General features: G+C 38.4%; 1 protein-coding gene across 2 annotated transcripts in view; it reads right to left on the bottom strand.

The window, feature by feature from the left end:
* Positions 1-13,131, bottom strand: part of ppp1r16b (protein phosphatase 1, regulatory subunit 16B) — a 98,952-nt gene that overhangs the window by 31,466 nt on the left and 54,355 nt on the right. Inside the window, exon 3 of one of the 2 annotated variants that reach the window (XM_014004772.1) lies at positions 477-547. The exons of the other annotated variant lie outside the window; for it this stretch is intronic. Within the exon in view, the coding sequence (XP_013860226.1) occupies positions 477-547 (71 nt within the window). The remainder of the gene's footprint in view (positions 1-476; positions 548-13,131) is intronic. 2 annotated transcript variants of the gene reach the window in all.

Genomic DNA, 13,131 nt, shown 5'->3' with positions numbered 1-13,131 from the left:
TATATATATATATATATATATAGCAGTCTACATCCAAATAAAACTATATGCTGTGGTACAGATGATGTATAAGAAAAACACATTTTCACAATATTTTTGTTCTGTTACCTATTTTTTAAACTTAGATTCTAATTTTTTTTACTAATCCAGACTTTTAAAGTTTGACTAATCTCTTACTAAGCACAAGTTCAGAACTTAGTTTTAACGTTACAGAATTTTTCTGGGGGAGGAGGTCCAGACCTCCAGTATGTGCCAAATATGCATCCTCCCACTTTTGTTCAAACATTTTACAACATGATCCGACTCCCACGAGCACAGAGTCACTTTGTTGTATCACTTTATTTTGTCGATTTCAATCGAATCTAAAATGTTAAATTTAGTTTTTTTGTTTGTTTGTTTTTTGGTTAAACGGAGGCTCAATACCCTCAGACAGAAATCAAAGACAGACATAAAGTGAGGGTGAGAGATGATCTGACCTGATGCAGAGCGGTGAGACCGTCTTCGTTGCAAAGGTCTGGACTCACATTATTTCTCAGCAGGTAACGAACTGATGGGGGAAAGAAAAAAAAACAAGACAAAGAAAATGTTAAATACTCACAAAGCATGCTGACAGGCCTAAAGTTAACCTTTTGTTACCTGGTAACATCACCAATCAATCTGCAATCCTTTAATCATATCGTCTCTGCAGGGACAATGCCTAACTGACCTTGGAAGTCTGTCTGAAAGGGTGAGTGGGGGTAAAGGGGTGAGGGGAGGGGTTGATGACGCAGGATAATGCTGAGGATTACACAGTCTGCCTCCAACTCGCTTCAAACCTGGACCCTCAATCTTAAAACATGTCCGTTTTGCACGTGACAGCAGCCTGAACAGGAAGTGATATTCTGGTTCTTTTTTCCTCTTCACCATTATCCCCCTTTTTTGTCAGAGATGACATCTGCTTTTGTTTCACAGAGATGTAAAAAGCAAGTAAATGTTGAGTGAAAGCATGAGGTCGTGACACTGAAAACTGGAAGCAAAGTGAGAGATTCAGGGTGATATTTGTCACATTTTTGTCTACGTGGCAGAAAATGGCTCCCATTCACATCATCACCACATTACAGTAGCTCTGCCGTCCCGTGTGTGTTGTGTTTAGGTTTCTTTGTCAGCTCTAATATCACATGATTATTTGAAAATTACATTTTTAGAATGAGTTGAACAATAATCCACATTTACGCAGTTAATCAGGTTATAAAATAATGTACTTCTTTATCCTCAGAGAAGAGAGGCCACTTTAGAGGAGGAACGGAAGAAGTCGTTCAAGTTCAGCTGAAACAGCCTCTAAACAGAGACATCAATGGTCAGCAAACAGTCTGATGTTCTGCTTCATAAAATAAAATCACCACAGTTTTTAACAGCGTGAGCAATGCTTTACAGCAGGGATGTCCAAAGTGTGGCCCGGGGGCCATTTGTGGCCCCTGAACTGATTTTGTGTGGCCCCTGATTCAAGAATTATACTAATTTGTTTACAAATTTGTCCCCTCGGCACAGGTGTCTGATGTAGACGGAGACTTTCTATTTATTATTAGGACACATTTATCACAGACAAAGTAAAGTCTTACATTCATAAATATTGGCAACAATACCAATTATCTTTAAATAACCAGGCTCTTAGCTTTTTCCACATCTAGTGACTTCTACTCAAAAGCTGGTTTTGCTGCACTCCAATCTGCTTTAATTAAATTATTAAAATCGTCTGAATACAGCAAGCATTTTCAACGAAGGAGTGACCTAAATCCTGATTTTATTGATCAGAATTGACTAAATTGGGTTATTTTTCCCCCCAATTGAAACCTAGAAAATTGCAAACAAAAAATTCAATAAGGGAAACCTGGAAAACAATTTACGCATCCATTTCCAGCAATAAATCTGGCTACTTTATTTGTTTAATAAAGTATTCAATGCTTAGCTTATTGTTGAGCAAGTAAAGGAAAACTATTTTGGCCCTCAAGTCCTTCTGACTTTATGATTTTGGCCCATGTGACAAAATGTTTGGACACCCCTTCTTTACAGGCATACTCCATATGAACTGACAAAACCGGCTTTCATTGTTACAGCTGCATGACGAAAATTTCACAATTTTTTTCGGAGCTTCCAGTCTTCCAGAAGTAGACATTAATAATAAATGATAGAATGGTTAAAAAAAAAAACATAACAGACATCGTGCACGGAGGAATCCGTCTGCCGAAAACCGTGGCACTTTAACTGGGACAGATTTGTGGACAATTAACAGCGAATATCGCAGGTTTTTTTCTTTTTATCCCGGAGTGTAGACTCCAGCGGGATGAAACCTCGTGCAGTGATGAGTACCACTGAGGGACGGGTTTCCCAGGAGCTCGGAGTGATGTTTCTCAGGAGCGATGAAAGGAGAGTGTGAGAGCGAACGTCAAACAACCACATGACCGCGTGCCGACTGTTGGGCTTCGGATGGAGCGTGTAGAGGCCTTCAGCTCAGGAGAAGAAGCAGACAGAGAAGTGAAAACTGTATTCGATAAGAAATTAAATCCTGTCAGCTAAAAAGAAAATCTATCACAATTCTTAGCCAAATATTAATATCTGAAGCCATTTCAGATAAAAAGTATTTAGATTTTTGTCTTGTATCTTGTTTATCTTTACAAATTAGATTCTTTGTCATCCATCTGCTCACTCCTAATTAGTGCTTCTTCCTGCTGTCTCAAGAACTCTGAGCAGCTTTTGCCTGATAATTAAATCAAGGAGATATGAAAAAGCAGGTTCTTTGAGAGAAAATGCAGCTGGAAAGATTTTTTTTTCTGCCAGAAGAAAAATTTTTGGCACCCATGACATAAACTGCATGTTTCTGTAACAGCTAAAGAAGAAAAGGGAGGTGAGAAGTGTTGTAGACGGAGGTCATGACAACATGATAAATGTTAACTGTCCACAGAGAAATAAGTTCATAAAAATGAATGAAAATAACAAAAAGAGAGGCTGGAATGGTTGAACTGGTTATTTTAAGAGGAAACTAGTAAATTATTTGACCAGAACAACTACAACTGTCATTTCACAACACAAGATGATTTTAGACTAAAACCCAGCGTGAGTTTTAGCTTTCAGCAGGCAATACTTATTCCTTCAAAGAATGCTAGACCTTTATTTATTTCTGTATTTAGGAAATCAAAATGTACTACTAAAAAGAATTAGACAGTTTCTACTTTGTTCTCTCAGCTTGGACCAGAATTATCCTGTTTCCCTATTTGAATCTCCCATCTAATGACCTTTCATTAAAATAATGAAAACTTGTGAAAAGCGAACACGTCTCGTTTAATAGAGGGTTAAATGATGCACTGTTTGACAGTAATGACAACGACTCATTATGGAAGAACACTGTTTACTTTAGAAAACATGGAGGAGGAAGAGCTTTTTCACAGAGGAGCAGATAGACCAGCTATTACCAGCTTAGGGGACTTCCTGAAACCTGCACCTGTTAGACCTCCACAAGGCTTTTAAAGCACATCCCTGTCAGGAGAGACTTAATGTGATTTTTTTTTCCCACTCCACCTGAACTAGACATATTTTCACTAAACCACCTGCGCAGCAGCAGCCGGATGTCTTTTTTAAATCTGAAACCCAAACCAAACAGAGCAGCTGCCATCCCCTCGTGTTGATCTAAGGAGGAAAAGGTGAACGATTACAGTGAGCGCCGAGAGGAACGGACCCAAGGTTACGCAGAGCTAACTCACACACACCATCTCTGCAGGGTTTGGAGGACAAGTGTCCAAACCTCAGAGGATCTAAAGCGCTAACATTTACCTCCACGGCTGGCATGGCGGCAGTCCTCTCACTGCCTTTAGGGTTGTTTGTCCTCGAATGTCACCATCAGCTGCCCTTGGAGATTAATGACTGCATTCCAATTAGTTTGAAAACATCCATTCAGACAAACTCAATTTTACTTCATTTACAACAAGATAATAAATGTCCTTCCAACTGAATTATAGCTTTAATATACATCTAACGGTGGCACACCGAAAGCAACAGAGAGGGGAAAAAAATTGATCCTATTTATTCTAATCATTTCTGCAAATCAAACAACATAATTAAGCTGATAAATGACAAATACGCTTGTTAAGGAACAAATGAACTGATGAATGGATGCTGACACATGCTAATTGTTGAGGCAGATAAAAATAATCTGTTTGTTATATTTAGGGCAGTCTGATCCAAACAAATGATGATTTTAAGATAAAGAACAAATAGACAGGCTGGAGTGACACCCAATTTTTGTTTAATTTGAAAGAAAAATCCTTAAAGTTCCTGTGACATCAATACTTTGTAATAAATATGAATGCATTTTTGGAAAGATAACATTAATAACATACTGCAAGAAAGATTTCACACAGCTGAGATGAACAGTTGTTGAGATATTTGCACGTTCAGTAACAGGAAATGATGTCAAAGAGGAATGTCTGAATGCAAACACAGCATTGCTACTATGGCTAACAACACAGACTGTAGAGAAGAATATGATGTTTCTTTAGATTATTTGAAACACTGTTATAGAGAGAGATGAGAAAGAATCATAGTTCAAATAATATTGTTTTAATAAACAAAACCAGCTCAGACCAGCTCTACACCCTCAGCAGGGTCCTGGAGGGTGCATGGGAGTTCGCCCAACCGGTCTACATGTGTTTTGTGGACTTGGAGAAGGCGTTCGACCGTGTCCCAAGGGGGGCCTTGTGGGGGGTTCTGGGAGTATGGGGTACCGGGCCATTTGATACGGGCTGTCAGGTCCTTGTATGACCGGTGTCAGAGTCTGGTTCGCATTGCCGGCAGTAAGTCGGGCTCGTTTCCGGTGAGAGTTGGACTCCGCCAAGGCTGCCCTTTGTCACCGATTCTGTTCATWACTTTCATGGACAGAATTTCTAGGCGCAGCCGAGGTGTTGAGGGAATCCGTTTTGGTGGTCTTAGGATMGCATCTCTGCTTTTTGCGGATGATGTGGTCCTGTTGGCTTCATCGGAACGTGATCTGCAGCTCTCGCTGGAGCGGTTCGCAGCCGAGTGCGAAGCGGCCGGGATGARGCTCAGTGCCTCCAAATCCGAGGCCATGGTCTTGAGCCGGAAAAGGGCAGAGTGCCTTCTCCGGGTCAGGGGGGTCGCCCTGTCTCAAGTGGAGGAGTTTAAGTATCTGGGGATCTTGTTCACGAATGGGGGAAGAACGGAGCGGGAGATCGACAGGCGGATTGGCGCAGCGTCTGTTGTAAAGCGGGCGCTGTACCGGTCCGTCGTGGTGAAGAGAGAGCTGAGTCAGAAAGCGAAGCTCTCGATTTACCGGTCGATCTACGTTCCTACCCTCATCTATGGTCATGAGCTTTGGGTCATGACCGAAAGAACGAGGTCCCGGATACAAGCGGCCGAAATGAGTTTCCTCCGCAGGGTTGCTGGGCTCTCCCTTAGAGATAGGGTGAGAAGCTCGGTCATCCGGGAGGGACTCAGAGTAGAGCCGCTGCTCCTCCACGTCGAGAGGAGCCAGTTGAGGTGGCTCGGGCATCTGGTAAGGATGCCTCCTGGACGCCTCCCTGGTGAGGTATTCCGGGCACGTCCCACCGGGAGGAGGCCCCAAGGAAGACCCAGGACACGCTGGAGGGACTATGTCTCTCGGCTGGCCTGGGAACGCCTTGGAGTTCCCCCGGAGGAGCTGGAAGAAGTGGCTGGGGAGAGGGAGGTCTGGGCCTCCCTTCTGAAGCTGCTGCCCCCGCGATCCGACCCCGGATAGGCGGAAGAAAATGGATGGATGGATGGATGGATAAACAAAACCAGAGTTTTATTTCTCAGAGAGTTCTCCTTTGATGTCACTTCCTGTTTCACTTTAGCTGAGCCAAATTCAAAAGAAAATATGCCAATTATGTGACATAACGGGTAAAATCACATGTATTATGCAAAGTTTTTTAAATATAAATATATTTTCTTTGCCTTTCTTTATTTCATGGATATGAATGTCACAGGCACTTTAAAACAAAGAGAAAACTGACAAATTTGGTTATAAATGTTTTCAGCGTTCATATTAGGTCTGGCCACCGTCTGAGAAAATTTAATTAAATAAATAAATTAGCACTAACAATGTCAGTAGGCTATTTTACGCATTTATTAAGTTTGATTCTTATTCACAGTAGCTTTGATTGTTTTGGCTCAGTTTTTCTACCAAATGTAAAGGTCAGAGGTTCAGTCTGTTGACAGGGTGAGCTCAGGTGCAGAATAGATCAACTTGCATCAGAAAAAGGTTTATTCTTTGAAATCTTGAAGGTAGAAAAAAAGACGCTACAAGAGCATTTATTATTTACTGCTCCTGCGAGTCCCAGTCTGTGTGTGACGAATTCAAAGCTGCCGTGTGAAGATTTAAAAAAAGGGAATTAAATAATTCTTTGTTCATCCTTCAAACGTTAAATTCACCTTTTTTCCTTCTCCCTCTATAAAGAATTCGGCTAGAGCTGATTAGACACAGCGCGAAGAATTTTTCTTCAAAGGCAGTAAAATAAAACAAAATTAGCTTAACCTTTTGGTTTTAACGCGGCCACTTTGAGCGCACAAACCTATTCTCTGACTAAGATTGAACGCTTCAGACTTCAAAAATTTGTGTGAAGTTAGAGAAAAATAAAAAAAACAGACGAGGCCGCAGCGAGCTTGTGTGTTGCTGTGGCATTCCTGCTTTTTGGATTAATGCAGCCTCAGAAGAGGCAACCAACATTCCTCCCTGCTGCAGCTACAACCTCAACAACAAACAAACAAACAAACACACACACAGGCTCGGAGGGCTGTGGTGTAATGGTTGTTCGCTGAGAAAAATTGCTGTGGGAAATGACTTGAATGTTTCTAATTTTTGCCACATTTGTCGAGGATGTGACGCTGGGCAGGAAGCTGTCTGTAGCCCTGAAGAACAAACAAACCTGGAAAACAAACCCTGATAAGGCCACGAGGCGAAGATTCAAACTATTAGAAACAAACTCCGGTTTAAACTCAAGCTAATTCTGCATCATCAGTTCTTCATCCATGTGTTTCTGTAGAGTTCTCCCAGCCTGAACCTTTTCAACAATGATGGGGGTCTAGAAAAACAATCAGATGAAGACCGTCGGTGATCGACTGCTTTTTCAGATGCCGATTTTTTTTCACTTTAGGATATATAGGTTGTTTTATTTCTAAAAAATGTAAAAAAATAAATAAATAAATAAACGAGAATACATATACAGTATATTCAAACATATTTTAATTAATTGTTAAATAAAAATGACTTTTTTTAAAATTCCCATCCCTTTACACTATTTATCATTCTTCAATATACCTTTATATGAAAAATATATATTACAGAATATAATAAATCAATAACTTAAATAGTACCTACATAGCCTTGTCATTAAATATTTACTGCATCTGATCTTTTATAGATCGTCTTTATCAAAATAAGGGGTGTCCAAACATTTTCTTCAAGAAAAATTAAAATCTACCGGAGGGATACGTCAAGGTGCAAAAATAAAATACAAAAAATTTTAATACTTTTTAAATTTTTTATGTGGCAGCATGAGGGCTCAGTGGTTAGCACCGACGCCTCACAGCAAAAAGGTCCTGGATTTGATCCCCGGTTCAGACCTGGGGTCTTTCTGTGTGGAGTTTGCATGTCCTGCTCGTGCTAGCGTGGGTTTTCTCTGGGTTCTTCGGTTTTCCACCCCTGGAGCACAATAACATGTACAACAGTTTGCCTTCAGGCCCAGGCCTCCCTTGGAAAAAGAGATTTGTGATCTCAAAGGGATTTTCCTGATTAAATAACGGTGAAATTAAAAAAAATGTGTTTTTTAACATGGGCACTTGGAGAAAGTTTGACATAAACTGCCAGCAAAGGCTGAGATGTTTCATAATTTGATAAAGTATGGGGATAAAGTGTGCAAATCTACGTGTGTTAAATCTAATCTAAAGGCTCCTTGAAGTAAATTGTATTTCATGTTTAATTTTAATATAATTCAAAGATAAACTAGCACCATGTGTAAAAAATAGCATCATAGCCCCTCATATAGTCACTGGGTCAGTGGATGGAATGACTAAGTGGAAATACAGTTTCTACAAAGGATGACAGGAGATTATAATCTAGTAACAACGGCAACTGCTGGTGGGACAATTTTGGCCCGTGGACCCCACTTTGGGCACATCTGATCTAAATCATTTAACGATATCCTATATATTTTACTATTTAATCAATCTTCCATATAAATATTTAGAGTTTTTTTTGTACCTTGGATGTAAATTTATTTTAGAACGCCTAAAATACAGATTATAAAACACCTCACCACCTGTATGGGATTGGTTTATATGTGGGCTCACATTAAAATAAAAAAAAAAATAAATAAATAAATAAAAATCTGCACCAGCACTGAATTGCTCTGTGAGCCACGGATGCAGCGATTAAACTGAAAGGAATCTGAGTTATGACTGTGTGTTGTATCTGACAGTAGGGGGGTGATGGGAAAATAAAACCAACACAGAAATGATAGGAAACAGCCGGAGGAAGAAAAAGAAAAAAAAGATTTGACAAATACACTATCACAGAAATCTGTTCATGAATAATAATATATTCATAACAGTTGTGATGCATATATTATGCTGTTTGTCTTCTTTGTTTCGCAGAAACATATTGTTTTGTCTATTTGAGTGATTTGTTGTCAAACAGAGTGTTAATGGCAAACTCAGATTAAATTATGGAGCATAAACCCATACAAAGTGAGCTTCTAAGTGGGGGAATGTGCAGAAAGATGTCAGGCTTCTGCACCATGTAGATAAAAATGCATAAATCCTGAAGCGTATGAAGTACCGGAGGTTGTGTTAGGCTCTTAGTCAGGTTTTTTTTTTTTTTTGTCACAGTTTTTGTCATCTTAAAGGGCTTATTCTCCTCCTGTCAGGGAGAGCTGATGCTAGGTGCACAAAAAGGAAGGTGCTCGGATCGTAACAAATGTTTAGGTGAGTCGAGATAACATCTGTGTCAAAGGCAGAACTGGAAGCTACACAGCGGAAACCAGAAATATAACAAGATAAGAAGTCTCCATTTCACCTAAAAGCAGATTAAATGTTTTGAGTCTGTGCACCGAGATGACTAGGGCTGCCACGTTTAGTCGATTAATCGACGACTAATCGATTATTAAAATAATCTATGACTAATTTAATAATCGATTAATTGTTTTCTTTTTGTTGTTGTTGTTCTTTGTTTTTCTCTCCAAACTGCTTTGACACCTTCCACTGCCACATCTGCCTTTCTGTCATTGACACACATGCACAGTAGTGGTAACTGGGGTAGGCCGTGGACGTCACAAGACATTATACAGACAGGCTCTGGTATCATGGCTACCTGACAACGGAGCTCAAAGTGTGGGATCATTTTAAGAAAATGAAAGAGAAACCTGCAGAGCAGAACTTGCCTTCCACAGCAATTATTTTTAGTTAGCATAAAGCTAAAATCTAACCATGGTTATACAATAGCAGCTGCATTCTGACGTGATAAGCTGTATGTTTTATATTCAATTAACGTATGATCCAATTAGTCGACTAATCGAATAAATAATCGGTGATTAATCTATTATTAAAATAATCATTTGTGGCAGCCCTAGAGGTGACAAATCTTACATCACATCAAAATATGACATTAATGTCTCTGTGAATAAATCTTTAAAAGGTGCAATGTTTCATGCAAACTCTTCAACATGATCCCTCATTACTGAAATATCAATCAAAAGGCAAACAATTAACACGGAAACAACAACACAAACAGCCTAATTAGTTTTCACAGAATTTTAGCAGCAAATATTAATTACAGCTCTGTAAATGTAGGCGATAAAAAATGGCTTCTCTTCATAAGAGGAGCTCCATCCCTATAATTGTAATTAGCAGTTTTAGTGAGCTTCAGTAGAGATGTCACAATAATAATAAAATAAATTACATTATGCTTATGAACAATCTCACGTGGCATCCTGCTCAAAGTGTGTGTTTTTAATTACGCTCACCTACACTGACGGAAAATTGTATGTCAACGTGTGTAAAATGGACAAAATTAGAGTTGATGTTGATTAGATGTGGCAGCTGTTTTTAATTAGATTAAGTCCAAACGTTAAATCGGTTGTTGATGTACAATCAGAGATTACTTTCTGAAAAACTAATTAAAATCGGCCCAGAGGTTCGTGAGATATTTTGCTAACAGACGCGCGCACACAAACCCGTGTGCAAAAACACCATCGACCACTTTCCATGGGATAAATCTTGTGCCAGCAGGAATTGTATTGGAATTGCTCAGATTGAATCTGAATGTGCATAATTTGAAGTTGAATGCAGTGTTTTGAAAATAATTTTCACTAAATTGAAACTGATTTTAATGATTTGAAACTTAATTTTAAGCACTGAATTTGAATTAATTTGCTTTGAAACTGTATTTTGGTTTATTTAAAATTCAGTTTGACTACTTTCACTTTCAGCTCCATAATTCAGATTTTTGTGTCACATCCTGGTCCTTGAGAAAGCCAGCCAGAGTAATCAAACCCAGATCCACATATTTATGTTTCACTTTGGTGTAGTTTCCCTTTTGTATGTAACAGAGTTGATACAATCCACTGTAAAAGTGATAAAAACAGGCAGTTATTTTATTGCAGTGATAAATTTTACCTATATGTAGAAAATGTTACATTTACATCACATCATGGATGAGTCAGCAGCAGCATCTGATCAATATGTGATCTGTAACCCCCTGGACGTTATGTTTAAAAAGCAATAAAATGCATTAATACAAAAACACACAATTAATTAAGGACAAGAAATGGGACTAAACAAGTCCGAAAGCCAAGAAAATAAAGTTATAAAAATAAAAATACACAATACTGCACAGCAGATATAATTTATATTTAGTGTTAACAAGTGTTTGGTAAAAAGCCTTATAGTTGTCTGATTTCAGATTCAGATAATATAAAATATTTATATTCTATATTATAAAGTCAAATTTCAGCAGGCATTTTTGAATGCACTGCTTGTATACACTTTAGTAAAACAGCAACATAACTTCAGCTGACAGAATTATAGAGAGCTGCAGGGTCATAATGATTGTCAGCAGGAGTTGGATGCTAAATGCAAACATTAGCTTTTTTTAGTTTATGCTGCTGTGACAGAAAATTAATTTATTGCGCTTTAATAATAACTTTGGGAAAACATTCATTTCAACAGCAGATTGTGATTTTCTGCCACACTGCACTCCACATTTGCTTTAAAAAGGTTAGTTTTGCTTCAATGCAAGCTAAGTATCCCAAAAAAATCTAAACAGTTTTATCTAAAGCTTACTTTTCCCTGACATTGATGATTCATTTATCAGATCTCCTAATATACCTCACTTCAAAATGTTATTATTCTTGCTTAAACTGTTAGATATTCCACATTTAAATTCACTGTAAAAGCATTATTACTTGAGATCAAAACACAGGAACTGACTGGCACTGAAACATAACAGACTTCTAACTTTTTCACATCTATTCTGAGGTGCTGAGAGTAAAACGGAGCTGGCATGAAAGTGATTCCTATCTGTCTGGTTCCAACACCCAGTGGGACGGAGTGAGCACACAAACGACAGAAAACCTTTCAAATGTGATCCATTCCAGCTGTGGAGCACCATGGTGATTATCTACAGAAATGGCACGCGCGCCTTCCTGGGCAGGACCCGCAAATTCTTATCAAGGGAGGAGATGGATCTGGACGAGATGCATCCCAGAAGATAAAAGATTGATCAACAAATAACGGCGCAGAAAGAGAAATCCGCCCTTCCTTCCTGTCATCATACAGTGTGTGTGTAGATGCATGTGTGTGTGTTGGACATTGAAAAAAAAATCCAGCAGTTATTTAGGTCACAACTTTCCTGAACACTGATATAAATCAAGCAATCGTATGATTAATTAAAATGAAGTTGATAATTTGCTTGTTTGTTTTCTTCGCATTTCTCCATTTTTTGAAGGGAAATTTTATTTACAGACACCAATCCTTTTTTTTTTTTACCGTTTCGGTGGTGTGTGGTTTTTAGTTCCATTTTATTGTTTTTTGTTGTGTTGCTTTTTATTCAAGAACGTCCTTATTTAATTTTTGTTTTCGTTGTTTTGTTTATTAATTTTGGATATTTAAAATGTCTTCTAGTTTTGGTGTTTTATTGATTTTTGAGGGGAGGCACATGCATAATTACACTATTATATTAGTTAGCTTCCAAACAATTTTACTGTTTATCTCAATAATTTCTAAGACAATTTATAATCCAACAAAATTAATTATTATGACAGGCCTAATAATAAATAAGAAGTTATTAATAAAAATACTACTGTTAGCTTTGAATTAGACTGATAATAAAGTTGTTTTCTGCATTTTCTCCATAAAAATCCACTTAATTTTCAATTATCCTCTCAATTTCATTGATTTTCATTGCCGTCAATTTTGCATTTCCCAGTTATTCCTGCAGAAATATTATAACCCTTATAGAAGTGGTACAGCTAGCTGCTGCTGCCCACAATTTCCAGACCAGAGTCCTGGATTTGATCTCAGTTGTCTCAGAATGACTTGCTGATCCTCTGACTTTATCTGTTGTGTCACCACAGCCGTAGTTATTAGATGGACTATCATCAAATCCAGGTCCAGACTTTGGTTTATGATTAAATATCTAAAAGAAACAAACAGAACATCCCTTTGAGTCTCTCTGTGCACATCACAGTAAAGACCACACAGACAAGCTAAAGTAAATTTTTGAAGAAGCCACCATTTCCTCCAGCATAATATTTACAGAAACAAGCGCCCCTCTCTGTCCCTCAACTTTCCACTAAACGACATCCACCAGATTAGAAGTGACGTAATGACTGTGACGGATGAAACAGGATGTCAGTTCAAAACTCAAACAACTTATTTTTATCGTAATGTGGCCATTTTCACTTGATTGATGGCGATGTCTGAGAGTGCAGAGTGTTTTAGAGCACTTTTGCCAAGTTGCTTGGAAGTACTTAGAACAATGTTTCACTCCAAAAATGAAAGAGGTCCTGAAAATGTGTTTGTGTGTGTGTGTGTGTGTGTGTGTGTGTGTGTGTGTGTGTGTGTGTGTGT

Source organism: Austrofundulus limnaeus, unplaced genomic scaffold, assembly GCF_001266775.1.
Source record: "Austrofundulus limnaeus strain Quisiro unplaced genomic scaffold, Austrofundulus_limnaeus-1.0 Scaffold26, whole genome shotgun sequence".
NCBI classification, from domain to species: domain Eukaryota; kingdom Metazoa; phylum Chordata; class Actinopteri; order Cyprinodontiformes; family Rivulidae; genus Austrofundulus; species Austrofundulus limnaeus.
The sequence above is the reverse complement of the archived record's forward strand: the minus strand, read 5'-3'. Positions and strand labels throughout refer to the sequence as shown.